General features: G+C 39.2%; 2 protein-coding genes across 2 annotated transcripts in view; one reads left to right on the top strand and one right to left on the bottom strand.

The window, feature by feature from the left end:
• The first annotated feature begins 978 nt into the window (after nt 1-978).
• LOC121375637 lies at nt 979-5,463 on the top strand. The gene is made up of 3 exons (XM_041503186.1): nt 979-1,217; nt 3,341-3,469; nt 5,164-5,463. Exons 1-3 carry the CDS (start codon nt 1,160-1,162, stop codon nt 5,358-5,360), a joined length of 384 nt encoding a protein of 127 aa, XP_041359120.1. The 5' UTR covers nt 979-1,159; the 3' UTR covers nt 5,361-5,463.
• A 7,462-nt stretch (nt 5,464-12,925) lies between these two features.
• The window catches only part of LOC121374927 (nuclear factor related to kappa-B-binding protein-like), a 29,359-nt gene continuing 22,695 nt past the window's right edge, over nt 12,926-19,589 (bottom strand). Inside the window, exons 23-25 of the mRNA XM_041502068.1 lie at nt 17,856-18,056; nt 16,440-16,568; nt 12,926-15,442 (exon numbers count right to left, since the gene is read on the bottom strand). Coding sequence (XP_041358002.1) covers nt 14,967-15,442; nt 16,440-16,568; nt 17,856-18,056 — 806 coding nt within the window. The 3' untranslated portion in view covers nt 12,926-14,966. The remainder of the gene's footprint in view (nt 15,443-16,439; nt 16,569-17,855; nt 18,057-19,589) is intronic.

The raw sequence follows: 19,589 nt of genomic DNA, 5'->3' as shown, positions 1-19,589 counted from the left end.
CGGTGTCTGACTGCGTTATTACCACACACACACGCACGCACACACACCATGTTATTTTGATCTAGGTACAGCCAGGGACAAGAAATTTCTAACTTCAGCAATAAGGGTAACCTCTAAAGATTCGAGGCAATGTTGTAGCCAGGATTTTATATTGGATGGGGCACCACATGGGGAGTGTCGGCGTTGTTATGGGGCAACGGGAAAATATAAAAGGTGGTTATGGCCCCCAAGGCACAACTCGCCCCACCCCCTGTCTACGTCAGTATCAAGAAGTTTCAAATCATGTAAAATAATTTATACACAACTTTCAACATAAAATAAGGGGAGGGACGTAGCACAGTTGTAAAGCGTTCGCTTGATGCACGGTCGGTTTAGGATCGATCCCCGTCGGTGGGTCCATTGAGCTATTTCTCGTTCCAGCCAGTGCACCACGACCGGTATATCCTGTCTGAGGGGTGGTGCATGTAATAGATCCCTTTCTAGTAATGGAAACAAAATGAAGCGGGTTTCCTCTTAGAGACTACATGTTAGAATTACCAAATCTTTGACATCCAATAGCCGACGATTGTGCTTTAGTGGTGTCGCAATCTGATTAAAATCAGCTCCATTGGTCTGTACTATAGCCTGTGGAAATTAAAGACCCATTGGAGCTGATTTTAATCAGATTAGTGGTGTCGTTAACGAAAACAAACTTCTTTCTTTTCAACATAAAATAATTCAACTTGAGCACATTTTATTTCTGCTTCATTTAAAAAGTAAACTTGAACGTGAGAGAACATATTTATAAATACACGTGAGAGACTAACATTAACAGCAACCTGTCCTGGACGGAGGCACCGGTGGAAGTCGACGCCTGCGCCCACGACAGGCGTGCGCTGCAAAAGCTTGCTCTGAATGTGCACGTAAAACCCTATCACCTGACCTGACCTCACTAACAGCTGCTGTCATTTGCTCTACAATTGTAACCAGTGCCACCTGCCGGCCAGGTGAGAACACTAACAATTGACAGGTATCTTCCTAGGTTGCCGATTAATGTCTGTAAACAGGACAGGAGTGTGAACCAGTTGAGTGACTCGGGACGCGGAAGAGGCTGTGTGTGACAAATATGGTGTCGTCATCGTTGAACAATGTAAAGCGTTGATGTAGTAGAGGTGTAAAGATGTTGATCAACGGCCACCTGGTGGCTGTCGTATTCATCAGTCTGATCGTTGGGAAAGGTTCGTTAATTTATAAAATAGTATCAGTTAGTTTATCTACTTGCGTAGCCAGAATTTTATATTACTTAGCCCGAGTACTCAAACAGAACTAGGTCCGTCTAGCTGTCTTACAGAGGTGAGTACTCGGGCTGTATATTATGGTGATATTACACAATGTATATATTATGTATGTATGTATGTATGGTTTTTAGTAGTTTTTTTAGAAAGTTTAATTGGGCCGGTTGCTACCACTATATATTCCACCAGAATTAATTTTAATAAAAAAAAAACTCTATACAGAGTTTTAAAATATACTTACCTTGATATTTGTATTGTATTGTATACTTTCCCCACAGCTCTTTATGCTGTGGTTTTGCATAATAGTAATAATAATATTTCCATATACAAGCTTACCTTTTCTGACACCAAATAGCTGATGTGTATTTTTGTGCTGGAGCGAAGGAAATGTTTTTATTTAATGACGCACTCAACACATTTTATTTACGGTATGACATATGGTTATGGACCACACAGATATTGAGAGAGGAAACCCACTGTTGCCACTAAATGGGCTACTCTTTTCGATTAGCAGCAAGGGATCTTTTATATGCACCTTCCCACAGACAGGATAGTACATACCACAGCCTTTGTTACACCAGTTGTGGAGTGATGGCTGGAATGAGAAATAGCCCAATGGGTCTACCGATGGGAATCAATCTTAAATCGATAGCGCATCAGGCGAGCGCTGTACCACTGAGCTAGGTCCCACCCCATGCTGGAATGACTGTTCATTCATTCATGCTATCATTAATTACTCCATGCAGTTCAAGGCGATATTTCTATGATCATTCTGTCAGAATACATTATGTGAAAAAATACATCAATATCGAGAGGGTCATGTGACTATTAGTTTTAGGGAGTACTCAACCTTGACAACTACCATGCCAAAATAAAATCATCATAGGTCGACCACAAACATTTTCAGTTAGCCACCCTTATGCCTGAGTACCACGGTTCACCTCATGTTGCTGTTATAGGATACCACTCATAAAGTTGTCATTTCAACTTATTTTCGTCCTTATATCCAATTAAGGTTCAAGCATGCTATCTTGGGTACACTCCTGAGCTACCTGGGCTGTCTATCCAGGACAGTGGGTTAGTTGTTAGTGGTGAGTGAGAGAAAAGAGGGAGTAGTTGTCTTACACCTACCCAGCTGAGTCATTAAAACTCCCTCTGGATTGGATCAGGTAGCGGGCTACGAACCCTGTACCTACCAGCCTTATGTCCGATGACTTAACCATGACACCACCAATGCCAGTCTAAGGAACTTCAAAACAATGGGTTCTTTAAATATTACAGAGGTCAACTTCTTTGTAATCATCAAAGAAAGATTTCAAAAGGCATATCAGAATTAAGAAGTTTAAATTTTTTTAATGAGAAATTATTTTTCTAAACTGGTCTATATAATTACATATGATTGTAGATCTATTGGCACCTGTGCCCAGGACAGGTGTGCGCTACAACAACTTGTTCTGAATGTGCACATAAAACCCTATGACATGATATGACAAGATCTACCACCAATTTAGCCATTTGGCTCATATCGATGAAACAAGAATTTGCTGTACATTTTCTGACCAAAACATGAAGGATAACACCCTCTAAATCCACCTCAGGTGTAGAATTTGGTGTTGGACTCGGGTATAGAATTTGCTGTTGGACTCAGATATAGAATTTGGTGTTGCACTCGGGTGTAGAATTTGGTGTTGGACTCAGATGTAGAATTTGGTGTTGGACTCGGGTGTAGAATTTGGTGTTGGACTCGGGTGTAGAATTTGGTGTTGGACTCGGGTGTAGAATTTGGTGTTGGACTCAGGTATAGAATTTGGGGTTGTACTCGGGTGTAGAATTTGGTGTTGGACTCAGGTATAGAATTTGGGGTTGTACTCGGGTGTAGAATTTGGTGTTGGACTCAGTTGTGGAATTTGGTGGTGGACCCAGGTGTGGAATTTGGTGTTGGACTCGGATGCGGAATTTGGTGTTGGACTGAATTGTGGAATTTGGTGTTCGGACTCAGGTGTGAAATTTGGTGCTTATTTTACACACAATTTGGAATTTTTATGATTTATACCATTTTATTTTAGGTTATGCAGTACGGTGTTTCAGCTGTAACAGTATTGATGACTACAGGTGTGGTGACAATTTCCGCCTGACGAATGTCGAAGGTATCGAGTGTCCTGGCACGTGCAGCAAGAAGAGAGGCGAGAGATGGGGTAAGATGTTGTCATGACAACACGTCACTGCTTTATTCTCCAGTGCTTAAATATAATTATAGCATGTAATTATGTCTAATGTACTTGCAAGTCTGTAGAACTGGAGCCTGGTGTGTGTATGTGTATGTGTGCATATGTGCTATGCAGTCCTTCACGTTTGAAAATACCAGGTGAATGATAAATCAATCTCCTCATAAGCTCCATGTGAGTGATCTACACATGTTCTTTGGGATAAATCTGGAGTAAAGTTGGACATATTGACAAAAGAAGTTTTGAATAGCACACATTGAATAATCACTGAATCAGTACAATGATATTCAAACACGGAGGCTGGCTGGGGTTAAAGCTGCTTCTTTTCATAGAGCCAATGGGAGGCTGGCTGTTACCGTATTTTATAGTCCGTCCCATCCTCCTACAAAAATGTAGTTTTTTAAAAATAATTTCAGTTTGGTTTGACATAAGGAGAAAAGTAAAAGTGTTATGGAATTAAAAAAACCACCTATTTTTGTGTGCAATTTAGAAAACAGTCTGCTCAGAAATAAATAACTTGTAGTATATTCCATAGTATGAAAAAATTTGAACCACAAAATATGCAGATGCAGAAATTTGAAAGAGGGTTCACAAAATTCTAAAAAGGGCAATTTGAGTTTTTCGAAAGTAAATTAGTAGAGCTCCTAAAGGGAGCAATATCTGTAAGTTTAGTGTTGTGGATGATGAATTTAAATAAGCATTCTGAGATACTGCTAAAGCAATACATGTCCACTACCGGACCCAACAAATTTGCTTATCTTCTAAGTTCCAGGGTCATGATTCTGTGAATAAATTGCCATGACAAAGCATAACACACAATTCCTAAGTTCAAGGGCCATGACTCTGTCAAAAATGGGTAAATCGTCATGAAAGTCAAACTTGACTTGTAAGAGTATATGATAAAGATAAACACAACATTTTAACTGATTATCCCAAGGCATTGTGGAAAAAAATATCCAGACAGCCAGCCAGGATGGAGATGAAACCTATAGTTGCCTCCAGTTGGATCGGTATGGGACTAAAAATAAAATAAAAACACCATTAAAAAAGGTACTTCTGGATCTGCCAGTGGTGATGGATTGCAGGATCAACCACCCTCGGTGGATTCAGGTCCCCCCACCCCACCCTCATTGCAACCTGTGCTCCACAACTGATATATCAAGGGCCGTTGTATGTAGTCTGGTCTGTAAGAAAGCCATGTAAAAGATACCTTGCTGGTTTATCAGTAAGAGTAGCCTTTTATGGAGAACACAGATTTCCTCCTTTTCTCTATTAACCAGGCCTGGTGCTTTTAGAGTCTAGACTGGAGACTCCAACAGAGTCTGAGACACTAATGTCATGACAACGCCATACAAATTATAATATGTGTGTGACATCAATAAAGATCGAGTCCGCGGACTCTAAACATTTTATAAGCACGGAACCTGATGTTGAAATAACCATGTTAGACACCAAACCAGGTGCAGATTCAGGGTGGGTGGGTGATCAAGGGGGTCTGGATAAAAATAAATGTTTTCAACTTATTTTAAACTTTATTCACCACTAAAATACAACTTCTGTTGCATGTGGACTCCCCTGCAAAAAATCCTGGATCTGCACCTGTAAACAGCTGTATTTTAAAATGTGCTGGGGTGTTGTTTAACATTTTTCTTTCCTTTCTTCAGAGGGCCAGGTGAGAATTGTGGAGGTGATTCGAGGATGTTTGGTGCAGACAACAGAGAAATGTTACAATGAAAACCAGGGTGGGATCAACTTCAAAGTGTGTACGTGCAACACAGACTTCTGTAACCATGGCAACCATACACAATCTCTGCTGGCGTTGATCATGTGTGTGCTCATTCTGGCATATAACCACCTCTAAAACAGTAACAACATATTGTATGTCAATACTCAGTGGAATTGTCATTATTAGTAAACTGTGATTGTCTTAACCTTCCATGAAAATAAAACTTCTGTGATCTGTACATATATGAAATAATGGATATTTGAAACTGTTTTGGGTCACTTAGATTAGAAATGGAAAGGAGAGAAAAAAGAAAGAAAAACTTCATCTGCATAAAGAAAGCACTCGCCCGATGCCGGGGCATGGTGTAGCCCAGTGGTAAAGTGCCCCCTCGATGCGTGGTCAGTCTAGGATCGATCCCCATCAGTGGACCCATTGGGCTATTTCTCGTTCCAGCCAGTGCACCATGGCTGATGTATCAAAAGCCATGGTATGTACTACCCTGTGTGGGATAGTGTATATAAAAAATCCCTTGCTGCTAATCGATAAGAGTAGACCATGAAGTGGCGACAGCAGGTTTCCTCTCTCAATATCTGTGTGGTCCATAACCATATATCTGACACCATATAACCGTAAATAAAATGTGTTGAGTGTGTCATTAAATAAAACATTTCCTTCTTTCCTTCGCCCAATGCCTGATTAACAGGATCGAACAGTCAGTGGGCCCAGTGAGCCATTTCTTATCTCATTCCAGCCAGTGCTCCACTACTGGAGTTACAAAGTATGTGTATGTATTATGCTGTCTTTGGGATGGTGCTTATAAAAGATCTCTTGCTGCTAATCCAAAGAGTAACTCATTGAGTTACAGCAAGTTTTCTTCTGTAATTATCTGTGTGGTCCTTAACCATGTCGGACAGTTCGATGTCATATAAATGTTAATTAAAAATGTGTGTGGAGTGCATTTTGTTTTTGCAGAAAAGGGAGTTGGGTGGGTTACAACAAAGATTTTTCAAAGTTGAGACATGGAGACTGATGTAATACAGAGAGAGGGAGGGAGGGAGGGAGGGAGGGAGGGAGAATGTTTTATATATATATTTAATGGAAATTTATGTTCATTTGCGGTAGATTAATCAGGACTCTCCCTGAAAAGAATTTTGTTTCAGCTAGTTTTCACATGTAGAGTATTTCCATATTAAAAAGTGGCCAATTTAAAGAAAAGTTTATTAGCCCAATATTAAATGTTGTAGCCACTTCTTAAAATAAAAATTGGCAAATGGCTCATTTAGCAGTGGACAGGGTGAGCTCTGTTGTTAATTGTATTGGGTTTTTAATTGTTATTGATTGTCCTTAGAAACATGGTCAAATAGTAATCTAGGTTACTTTTATTTATAATCCTTGGTAGACCTGGGGTTGAGAACAGATTTATTAACTTGCCTGTGGGAATATGTCTTTAAGATTTGCAATCATTGATTTACCATTGGTCTGTCATCTTGTATAAACCTGAATTACATTTTCAAATTGTAGGGAGAGGCCTTGATATAGGAATTTTGCCTGTTGGCCAATCCCCAACCAGCATTATAATTGGGAATAAATATTATTTAAACTACACAGACAGAACAGCACATACCATGGTCTTTGATATACCAGGAGCAAGAAATGGCCCAATGGGTCTGCCGACGGAGATCAATCCTAGACTGTCTAGCAAGCGCTTTACTACTGGGCTATGTCTCGTCCCCTGACATGGCTACACTACATGTCATACTGATGTCATAGCCTACAATGGTTTTACGATATGCTAGCGCCAAGATTGCTTTAAAAATGTGGGCCCCCATTTATTAATAAATCATAGAACTGGTTGCATTGTGTTTAGAAGATAATTTATAATTTAAACAACCATTATTTATCCTGCAGTACTTCATAGCCATCTTTTCGTGATGTTTTATCAGATGTGTTCTTATTTTTTCACATTTGTATCCAATTAAAACATGTCTTGCAAGAGTGAGTTTTGTCTTGTATCATGACAAAAGAAATGTTTGTTTCCCATAAAAGTAATTGGAAGTTGGGTGGGTGGGTAGGTCAGTCAGTTGAGTTCTTGCATCACAGGATTGAACCACCTCGGTGGATCCATTCAACTGATTGGATTTTTTGTTGTTCCAACCAGGACATCACAACTGGTCAAAGGCTATGGTATATGCTTTCCTGTCAGAGGGAACTTTTGCATATAAAAGATCCCATGTTGCTAATGGGAAAATATAGTGGGTTTCCTCCAATGACCTGTCGGAATTGCCAAATGTTTGACATCCAGTAGCAGATGATTAATTAATCATTGTGCTCTAGTGGTGTCATTAAACAAAACAAACTTTTTTCATTTGGGGAGGCCATATTAATATTCTAAATAGTTACTGGTAAACTGAGGCATAATTATATTGGAGTGGTGGGGGCATAACCTTTCCAGATCTAGATTATGTTTATAGCAAACTAATTTACAACCAATTGGCCTCTGTCTAGATGGGCTATGGGGGGTCCAGATACATCCCCCCACTACTAAACTTCTTTGATATTTTCTTATACACTTGTGTCTGGTGACTTGGAAAAACATATTAACAGGAAATAAATTGGGTCTCAAGGTACCTCCCATGACCTTTTGTGACCATGCCCATTTTCTTCTGGCTAGCCAGAATTTTCAGGGTAGGTCAAACTAAATTGCTTATAACTTCACTTTAAATGGACCAATTTTCACAAACCTGGTGTCAAAATGTTGGTATTGCATTGCCCTATCATGTGTTATATTCCACTGATGGATGACATCATTGATGATGCCATCAGAGGTCAAAAGGACACGTCCCTTTGGCAAAAGTGAAAATCTAGCATCCCATTTACTAAAGTGTCAAAAATATGCAAATATAAACTGCTAATGAGGTAAAAGATGTTATAGATCTCCACCTTTGAAACATCCGAAAATAAAAACAGGCTATCATTGTATTGTTAGTCCATTCTTTCATTGGTGAGATGTTACAAATTAATGGTTAAAACTAAAATAACCTAAATTGAGTGAAATACAAAATTCCTGTTTTCGACAACCATGCCAGTCCACTCTTACTAACAAATTACTGCCCATTTCTTAATAATTAATATAGAATTATCCAGGTTTTTTATGGCATAAGTACCAATTCATCAATTTGGGATTTTGTTGACCATGCTTTCCATATTTCCAATCAGATTTGGATAGTTCAACAAATATCAGTGGTTCAAAATGATGACAGTTTGACTCAGAAACCTTTTATCTATGTTTTGAGTATTTTCATTAGAGACGTATAATGGAACGGAGTAAAAGATGAAAGTTTGATGTGGACCAGGAGAAGAGAATTTGTATTGTTCACACAAAAGAGACTAAATCGGAAGACTTTACATTCATCAAGAACACAAAAGATCTGCTGGAACGTTTCAATCATATCCTGGCCGTAAAGAAGTGAAGACTGTCGCAGCCACTAGAATCACCATGATATCGTATGGATGTTGTTTGTGTAAAAATTCAAAAAAATGTGTGCAGACAATCATGGGTATCATCGTGCATGCTACACACAATTTACAGCAAATCTTCAACATCTGAAAGAGGCAACACAAGAGCAGCCATCAACAAGCTACACAAGGGAGACAAGAAGATCATCCATTGACAAAGACAAGACTCTTTTTAAATCCTGACTGTATTTTCTGCTGTAAAGAGGGAAGAAAGAAACTAACAGTTAGGGTAGTGTGGACAACTGAGTATACGAAAGACTGAATGAGGAGGTGGTGAAACTGTTGTTAATTCAGCCGAGAAAAGGGGGACTTTGAACTCCTTGGGCGTATTTCTGGTTTTGATCAATTTGCATGTGAAGCCAAGATCCATCCATCATGTCATAGAAATTATATTAGTTGTCCTGATAAGTGGAGATCGAAAGATGAAGAAAATGTCGAGCAACAAGCTGCCATGGAAAAGGCACACAGGGAATCATTTGAAAAGGTGTGTCAGGTGATCAATGACGACATTGTTCTTGACCCAGATTTGTCAGACTGAGTGACTTACATGCTATTTACATTTCTCATCTCAATGAAACACCCTTTCCAAATCCTAGCTATCATGGTGAAAAGCTTACGATAAAAGATGCAAGAATTACCAAGGGCTTCTAGGTTTCTGTCCTATCCGGGATGATGGTCGATTTAGTACTTACTTAGTGTTCAATCTAAAAATGGACATCACAGAGGCCATCAGGTCGAGCTATAATCTTGTTCAGAAGGACAGAATCCAAGAGGTTGCTGAAAAGATTTCATGATATTGATGAAATGCCTTGGCCACTCACTGTGAATGATCTGAATCTTACCTCTTCAGTTCTATCACAAGTTCTGAAGAAATTCCTTATGCAAGTTCTTTCAGGGGGAAAAGCACCATCAAGGAGGTCCATTCGCTTAATTAATTCCTTGGGACAGGATATATGCCATGTTGTTAATGGAAGCTACCCAAACATGTTATTCTAGGCATGGTACTGAGACATATGTTCCGCAGTGCTGAGTTGATTTTCATGCTGAACCGCCTCAGACATTGTGAGAGAACTACTCATTTCTGCTTGAACTTGAGACAGCACTAGCAATTGCTATTGAAAACACTTCAAGTCTACTGCCACTTAGCATTATCCGAAACCCATCATGTTCATTTGTTTTCCACTCTAAGACTTTGATCATTTTGACAAGTTTGTCAGTGACCTATGTGGTTCAGGATCTGTCCATTGATCCAATGGGATCATGCTTCAAGAGATCCTATTAGGAACGGGTGAAAACATTGGGGTATACAGCCAGAATTGAACAATCTTCCAAGGACTGGTCAAAGGTCATTGCAATTGCTTCCAGATACTGAACTTTCAGAATGTTATATGGGGAAACATTAAAGTCCAGGATATGAACTCACCCGTAAGTTAGTGGACGAGGGCCAAGAATCCCATATGAATGCCATGAAGAACCTGCTGTGGATACTGATCCGTCTTCACAATGCACAGACAACTCAGGTGGTGCCCGATGGGGAAAATGTGTGTCGTTGACTGGTGATGTGCCAGAGACTGATAACAGTAGAGTACTACCCAATTATCCCACATCCTACCACGGACATCAGAGCAGTGCAGGAATGCTTACAGTACTCAGAAGAGGCATCAAGAGAAGTTGGGCAACACTATGTCATCACCACGTTTGACCTTGGGGTGTGTATGAAGGCATACCCTTTTGTATGGAGCAATTCAAAATGCTATGAGGACCACATAGTTATGATCGGTACATTCCATCTTGCCTGTGGCTACCTCAAAATGCTGGGGAAAAAGATGGATGGGACTAGTCTATCTGATGTTTTCATAGGAGCTGGCCCGATTTCCTCTGGTTCCCTGAGTGGGGTTGTCTGCAAAAAAATATTCACGATCTCTTCATTACCACAAAGTTATGGTCGAAGAGCTAGACAGACTGATACTGGCCAAATATTTGAAGGAAAGAGAAGATATGCCTTTCCAACAGTTGCTAAAATCCTCAAAGTATCTCACTGACAACCTCATCAAACACCCTGACAAGTTAACTGAAGTGGCTGTGCTGAATGATCAGAACATTTGCACATGTATTAAGGAATACATAAAGTTCCATGATGGTATCCAATCAGGGAATCATGGAAAAACAGCAGTGCTCTGGACGACATAAATTGATCATGTGTAGCAAACGTTGTCTCTACTTCAGGCTGTGAAAATGAATAATTTCACAGTCTATGCTGAATATCTATGCCTCATGCCAGACCTCTTCTTTAGCTATGCCCCGTACCTGATATTGTTATCAATGTTCATTGCCAACATTGAAGGGTCACAACCTGGTGCTGCAGATCTACTGAAAAAGAGGAGCCATTGGTGTTGCTGTGTCCTTTGTACGGGGTCAAGCGCTGATGCAGGATTTCTGAAAGGCGGGCGGTTCCAAATTATTTAAAGCTAAAAGTCTCTGGAATATTTTTATTTAAGCATTTAGAACAGTTAATATAATCCCGTATCCAGGGCTTCTAGAATTGTATAAAGATTCACTAGCCATGGGATCAGTGATTTTAAAAATGTACTAGCCATGATTAGAAATCCACTAGCCCTACTTTAATTAAATACAACTTTACTAATAGTAATAATCTGATATGTCACCTAAAGAGAGAGATTGAGCTTACAAATCAATAGATTGGGATATTCACATTTACGAAATATGTAAATGCACCATTTGACAAGGTTTTGTTTCCACTAGCCGTCGGGCTAGTTATAGTAATGATTTACTAGCCCAACACTGAATATCACTAGCCATGGGAGTAGGGCTACCATAATATAGAAGCCCTGACGTATCCCTTTAAAGGTTATGGACGGTTTTCAAAAGTGGGTGGTCCTGCCGTGGATAAGACTATTGAGGAGACATTCATGAAGCAAGCCAATCAAAATAACTTGATGAAAGATCGCACCAATGAAGGAATGGGCTAACATTACCACGATAGCTCGTTTTTATTTTTCCAATTTGAAGATCTATAACATCTTTTACCTCATTGGCAGTTTATATTTGCTATTTTTAACACTTTAGTAAACTGGATGCTAGATTTTCACTTTTGCCAAAGGGACGTGCCTTTTTCTTTTTTTTTACCTCCGGTGACATCATCGATGATGTCACCCATCAGTGGACTATATCAGATGATAGGGCAATACAATACCAACATTTTGACACCAGGTTTGTGAAAATTGGTCCATTTGAAGTGAAGGTATAAGCAATTTAGTTTGGCCTACCCCGAAAATTCTGGCTAGCCAGACAAAAATGGGCGTGGTCACAAAAGGTCATGGGAGGTACCTTGAGACCCAATTTATTTCCTGTTAACATGCTTTTTTCCCCCCCAAGTCACCAGACGCAAGGGTATAAGAAAATATCAAGGAAGTTTAGTAGTGGGGGGATGAATGTGGACCCCCCCATAGCCTATGGACTAAGACACTTGATAGAAAGAAGGTAAACCTGATCTCAACACAAAGGCTACTTCGTACTGATAAAGCAGCAATGGATCTTTTATATACACTTACCATATAGAGAACACTATTACCTATATGGTTAAAAATATCTTGGTACATATCAAAGTGATACACTTCGATTTCATCGACTGGCGCACTACAACCTTAAAGGAACATCAACCAAACGAGTTGAGTGATATAAATTAAGATCGATTATGGGTAATAAATAGGATATTTAACTTGCTAGCATTTTGTATCATGTTTATGTAATTTTATTGTCACGAGCTTTAGCAAGTAACAATAAAAATTATTTTACGAGGGACATAAACATGATGCAAAATAGACGCTTGTTTAATATCCTATAAATACCACAGCTTTTGATGTACTAGTCATGGGACACTTTTCAGGATTGGGGGAGGGGGGAAATCCCCGAAAATAAAGGGCTACTGATCCACTGACCCACCACATCTCAGGGAAAGTGCTCTACCACTGAGCTACATCACACCATAGTATTCCAGAGACTCATCAAGGTAAAAAAAAATCATTAAAAATTATCAAATGATATAGATATTTGAACTGGAAACAGTTTTAATAAAATGGACAAATGAACCACGGGGTACAGCTTGCTATCACCAGTGATTTAATTTATGGTGGTTAATTAAAAGAGATAAGAAAACACTGTAATAAATATCACACTTTACTTCCAACTGAAACATTCAGTGGGCTGGGCTGCCTTTTATATACATGGCTGCAATGTAACAGTTCTCAATAAATACAACATGTTTGCAGTCATAACAATCTGTAAAATTATTGTTAATTTGTGTAGCCTCGTACTCTTCTACTGGACACAGAATACACATTATCATCTGCAGTAGTTATATTTGCAATCTGATGGACTAACTGTTTAATCGTTCCTAGAGATTCATCACATCAACATGTTCAGACAACATACTGTCATCTCACATCTCACTCATTAACCTGACATCTCACTCATCAAGTCAACCTGACATCTCACTCAAGTCAACCTGACATGTCACTCAAGTCAACCTGACATCTCACTCATCAACATGACATCTCACTCATCAAGCTAACCTGTCATCTCACTCATCAAGTCAACTTGACATCTCACTCATCAATCTGACATCACACTCATCAAGTTAACATGTCATCTCACTCATCAAATCAACTTGACTTTTCACTCATCGAGTCAACCTATCATCTCAGCCATCAACCTGACATCTCACTCATCAATCTGACATCACACTCATCAAAGTAACCTGACATCTCACTCATCAAATCAACTTGACATCTCACTCATCTATCTGTCATCTCACTCATCAAGTTATCCTGTCATCTCACTCATCAAGTCAACCCGTCATCTCACTCATCAATCTGTTATCTCACTCATCAATTTGACAACTCGCTCATCAACCTGACATCTCACTAATCAACCCAACATCTCTTTCATCAACCTGACATCTCACTCAGTAACAGTTAACCTGACATCTAACTCGTCAACTTGACACCTTGCTTCTCAACAGTCAACCTAACATTTCTCTCTTAAATTTGCTTTCTATAGTCCGTCCCATCATTCTATTAAAATGTGTTTTGTAAATAATTTCAGTTTGGTTTGACATAAGAAGAAATGAAAAAGTGTTTTGGAAATAACAAAGAAATACAATTTGTGTGTGTAATTTACAAATCAATCGACTTGGAAATAAACAAAATTAGTAGTAAATTACATAGTATGGGAAACAAATGTGATCACTGTGGGACGGACTATAGTTGACTTGCCTTCCCACAAACTTGACAAAAATCTCACATTAACTTGCAGTGTTATTCCATTCCATTGAGAAGTTACCTCAGCTAGTGTATCATATCACACCACACCAGTATAGCAATTAGCATGGTAAACTGTCAACTCGCACATCAACACCAGTTGTCAACATAGCCAACATAGCCAGCTTAGTCATCTCGCAAATGAACACGTTCAGTCAATTCACATACTGACATCAACATAGCAAGTTGTCATCTCACCTTGTTTCTGAGTCATGTCAATGTCATACATCAACTTGTCAAGTTCAGTCAACTGACTTACCCACGTCAATATTAGCCACATGTCAAGTTTAGTAGTCACAAACCGATGTAACATGTTTTATGCATCCTATCTGTCAATATGTTGAGCTGTTGTCATGTAGCATTTGCTTTTTTTTTCATCTCGCATCATTTGACAGTACTGCTAACGAGATCATCAGCAAGTTATTGTGTACTGTCATTCATTCATTCATTCACCACACACAATATCAACAGCAGCAGCAGCAGCGTCACATCATCAAACAGAAATAACAACATTGCACCCGAACCATACTGCAACTTGTATTACCCCATTTGAATAATAACCTGCATCCACCGATTCCAACTGAGTGGGATGCTTCAAATTCAATGCCCTGTATCATCACCATACAGCATCAACAACTGAGTCGGCTCATTTCGAAAGACTTAACAATGTGCTTCTGGTCGCGATTCGTAACATCTTGCCATGTCATAATCTAACAATCACTGACTGCTGTTATCACGGAGACAATTTACCGTAAGTTGCACTTATTCCTGTGACGAGACGAGATGAGGCGAGAGAAACTTCGCATACAAAAACAGCCGAATTTCCCCTGGTTGATTCCACTTAATTTAATATATATTCCTAACGTACTGTGTTCACGAAGCGAACCTAGCTATTTCCCTCGGAGGAAGTTTTACTAGTGTTTTCTGCACTGCTAGTGTTCAGTACTGGCGGCACTGCTGTCTGTATGACACCCGACGTGACGACCGGGCTGAAACTCGCACTCGTCACATTCTGCAGGATTTTGCCCACAGTCTGAATCATGCCAAAGTTCTGCTGCTGGAGAGTCTGTCCTGTTCCGACCGTGGCCAGCTTCATGCCGGGAGGCGGGCTGATGATCCTCGCGTACACGGGCTGAGCCTTGCCCTTGGGCGAGCCACGGCCACTCGATTTGGAGGTGGCCGCTTGTAGCACCTGGCCTGCGGGCACCATGTTGCCATGGCCCTGCAGTGCAGGCTGGGATATGAGAATGGTCGCCTGACCGGGTTTCAGTCCGGCCTGCTGAGATAGAACAGTCCTCACAACCTGAATATTCTGTGTACCTTTTCCTCCCGGGTTACTCAGCAGAATAGGAGTTCGGTAATCTGTGAAAAAACATTAACAAGTTAGTATATGTATCCAAATGAAGTTCGGTAATTTGGAGAGGATGACTTCTTGGTTCTGAATGATAAATTAAATGTTTCATTGTGCAATTCTTTGGTTGTTTTTTCATAAATAAAAGTTTAATGGCACACTTTTTAAACCCCACCTCTCACCGAGCCAAACTTGCAATTTTACGTATGTACATGGTAGAAGTCAGTTACTGCATAAACTTACTCAAGGCAGCATCATAAACTTATTAGAAGTATGCATCGATGCATCATTTTGAATGACAACAGATAGACTTGTTAACACATGGACTATATGCTGTTGATCAAAACATTGAAAGTGTGCATTAACCATGCATACTACTCATTAGTTACTTATGACGTTACCATCAGTAAGTTTATGCAATAACTGGCTTGTACCATGCCCCGAAGTCACATTTCAAGTTTATGCAATAACTTTAAAGTGTCAAATTATAATCTTCTTAACAATCTGAAATGTTGCCACATGGATTAACAAATTTTAATTGATTTGGTCAAATGAATACATCATGATTCAATAAGGCTTATGAATAACCATAACAATATAAAAAGAACATCATCAAAATGGACTGAAGATCAGAGCCCTGTTCCTGTTAGTATGCACTTACGGTTATCTTAGTGCTAAGATCGCTTTGTCTCTGAACCACAAATTAACTGCTGCGCAATTAACATTAAAACTGAATGTGTATATCTTTAACTTAAGTTAAAATCATTTCACCATGTTCCTAACTGGTTCATGTTCACATATTACATTCCATACCCAAGGCAACCGATCACAAGTATATGACACCAGGTTGGTAATAACTACACCTCTTTTTATTGAATAATTCCAATCAATGTTTACAACCGTGTTTAAAATAGAAGTTAAACTGAAGTAATGTGTAACAAGACAAAAGTAATAATGAGCCAGCAATTAAACATGTGTAAAAACATATACCAATACAATAATACTGACCTTGTGACACAGCAGGTGAGGTACCGTCAGCTGGTTTGCCAGTGTGTGGAGCTTGCTGTACAATAAACTGAGGAACCAAACCTGTAGTTGCCATGGTTACACCTTTCGGCTGCCCAACACCAGGTATTCCTAGACAATATGTAAAAACAAGTGTTAACCTAGCTTTTTGTGACGTTAGCGTATTAAAACTGGTTTGTTCAGACTTGCACTTCTAACTCAAGCAGCCCTTGTTAAAAAGAATAACTTGATTTATCATATAATATCTTACATTTTCAGTGCAATCAAAGTATGTGATATTTTTCAGATCACATACTTTAAGAATTTGATAACTTTGCAAATTAGATGTAAATTAGTCGAAGTCTCGGTACTAATTTTATTGACCTTTAAGCAAACGTACTTGGGTGACACTCCATGATTGACATATGCATTCATAGTCATCAAATAAAAACATTTCAATGGCAATTTGACACTAAAAGCTGTCCAGCATTCAGAAAACAAAAAACGTTAGGCATAAGTTTATTTTGATGTAAGGACATCCAAAATGACGTCATTCAAGTTTGACATCATTTCCATTCAAAAATACACCGCGCCACATATTCTTACATCATTTGAATATCTAGTAATGGTGGACTGGAATTAAAGTTGCGTGAACAGTTTACAAAAACACTTTGTATTAAGCTTGAGATTATATGATAAAGAGATTATTACCCTTATGTATTTCGGTATCGTCAATATCATATATTAGGAATAAAAATAATGTATTATGCTCGCATAATACAATTTGTATTCCTAATATATAATACTGACGATACTGAAAAACACTCTGGTAATAACCTCTATTTATAAATTTTTACACTTCTAAGTATTACCTCATTGCACAATTTTGTGTTCTACACCACTAGGCCAGTATTTTTTTATTATTCGGTGGCCGACGTAAATTTTGCTCAAATAAAATATATAAAAAAGTCGTATTTTTCACTTTTATTTTTTAGCCGCTGACTTCTACAAATAGCTCTAAAGAAAAAAAAAGTTACCATTCTAGTCTATTGTGGCACATTTCGTAAGGTAACAGTGAGAGAAAAAAAAAAATCTCCCCTGATACACCCCAAACAGGTGGTTTTTTCCTTCCTCCTACCTTTGTGCACAAAAGTTCTTGTGTGTAAACCTAAAAATTAAAAAATACTGGCCCTATGTGTTACTGTCTTACACTGTAGTGTGTACAACTTTGTGGTTTTAGTTCTACTGTGTGTTGCTTATTGTAGTGTGTACAACTTTTAACACAGGTGCAAGTGGTTTGAGTGTTACAATGTTACTGGGTCTCAGTGTTACATTGGTCTTGGTGTTACAATGTTGTTCAGTCTCAGTGTTATATTGTTACCATAACTCAGTGTAACAATGTTATGGTGAGACTATTACCTGGTCTGAGTGTGATGCTGCCTGGTGTGAGCTGAGTGACCACGATTCCCCCGTGCTGAGTGGCGGACACCACTTTGGGCTGCTGGACGGTCTGGTACGACTGACCCACCGACACCGTCGAGCCCATCTTCCTCTGGTTGAGAACAGCCTCCAGCGGTATCCCCGTGGTCCCCACTAGTCCGGCATTAACTGTGTTGCTAGCTGTAAACACATGCAACATTTCTTTATTCTGACAATAATAAGTAAAATCACAAATAACTCAAAACATCCCAGCAAAACAAATGATTAAAAACACACTCAATTAAGAATCTGAAATTACTTGGAGCCAGAAGTAAAATTATTAAGAACCCAACCAAACAAAGCACTGATGCAGTAAAAATAAATGTCAAAGAAGGTATCATAATACCTAAGAAAAACCTTAACCATAAAGTTTTCAGAAAATAATCTTGGTACAACAAAAGGTATTGAAGGAATTAGTTAAATAAATTTTATATGATTAGGACTAAAATAACACTAAGTAGTATTTTTGATGGTAATCATTATGGAATTGAGTTGAGGATAGGGGAGTGGACTTTATTTCGAATTTTAAGTTAATGACTTAAGAAGTGAGCAATCCCTTGCATTTTGGTTTTAAGAGTTGAGAGGGTAAACATAACCTTGAATTTGGGTGTAGCTAGTTAACAATACTTTTATCTTGATGGTGGTTATTTTAGGATTACAACTTTCAGGCATTTATCAGACCCTCTCCCACACAACTGCTCTTTTCTTTTTGAAAATGACCTTGTATTTTGATGGTGGTGGTCCTGGATTTGGGAGGGTGAACCGTACCTTGTATTTTGATGGTGGTGGTCCTGAGTTGGGAGGGTGAACCTTACCTTGTATTCTGATGGTGAATGTTACCTTGTATTTTGATGGTGGTGGTCCTGAGGTTGGGAGGGTGAACCGTACCTTGTATTTTGATGGTGGTGGTCCTGAGTTGGGAGGGTGAACCTTACCTTGTATTCTGATGGTGAATGTTACCTTGTATTCTGATGGTGAATGTTACCTTGTATTTTGATGGTGGTGGTCCTGAGGTTGGGAGGGTGAACCGTACCTTGTATTTTGATGGTGGTGGTCCTGAGGTTGGGAGGGTGAACCGTACCTTGTATTCTGATGGTGAATGTTACCTTGTATTCTGATGGTGAATGTTACCTTGTACTTTGATGGTGGTGGTCCTGAGGTTGGGAGGGTGAATGTTACCTTGTATTTTGATGGTGGTGGTCCTGAGGTTGGGAGGGTGAATGTTACCTTGTATTTTGATGGTGAATGTTACCTTGTATTTTGATGGTGGTGGTCCTGAGGTTGGGAGGGTGAACGTTACCTTGTATTTTGATAGTGGTGGTCCCGAGTTGGGAGGGTGAACCTTACCTTGTATTCTGATGGTGAATGTTACCTTGTATTTTGATGGTGGTGGTCCTGAGGTTGGGAGGGTGAACGTTACCTTGTATGTTGATGGTGGTGGTCCTGAGGTTGGGAGGGTGAACGTTACCTTGTATTTTGATGGTGGTGGTTATGGGGTTGTAAGGGTGAACAATCCCATGTATTTTCAGGACAAACGTTACCATGTATTTTGATGGTGGTGGTTATGGGGTTGGGAGGGTGAATAATCCCATGTATTTTCAGGACAAACGTTACCTTGTATTTTGATGGTGGTGGTTATGGGGTTGGGAGGGCGAATAATCCCATGTATTTTCA

Source organism: Gigantopelta aegis, chromosome 6 (genome assembly GCF_016097555.1).
Source record: "Gigantopelta aegis isolate Gae_Host chromosome 6, Gae_host_genome, whole genome shotgun sequence".
NCBI lineage: Eukaryota > Metazoa > Mollusca > Gastropoda > Neomphalida > Peltospiridae > Gigantopelta > Gigantopelta aegis.
Note: the sequence above shows the minus strand (reverse complement) of the source record. Positions and strands in the feature narration are given on the sequence as shown.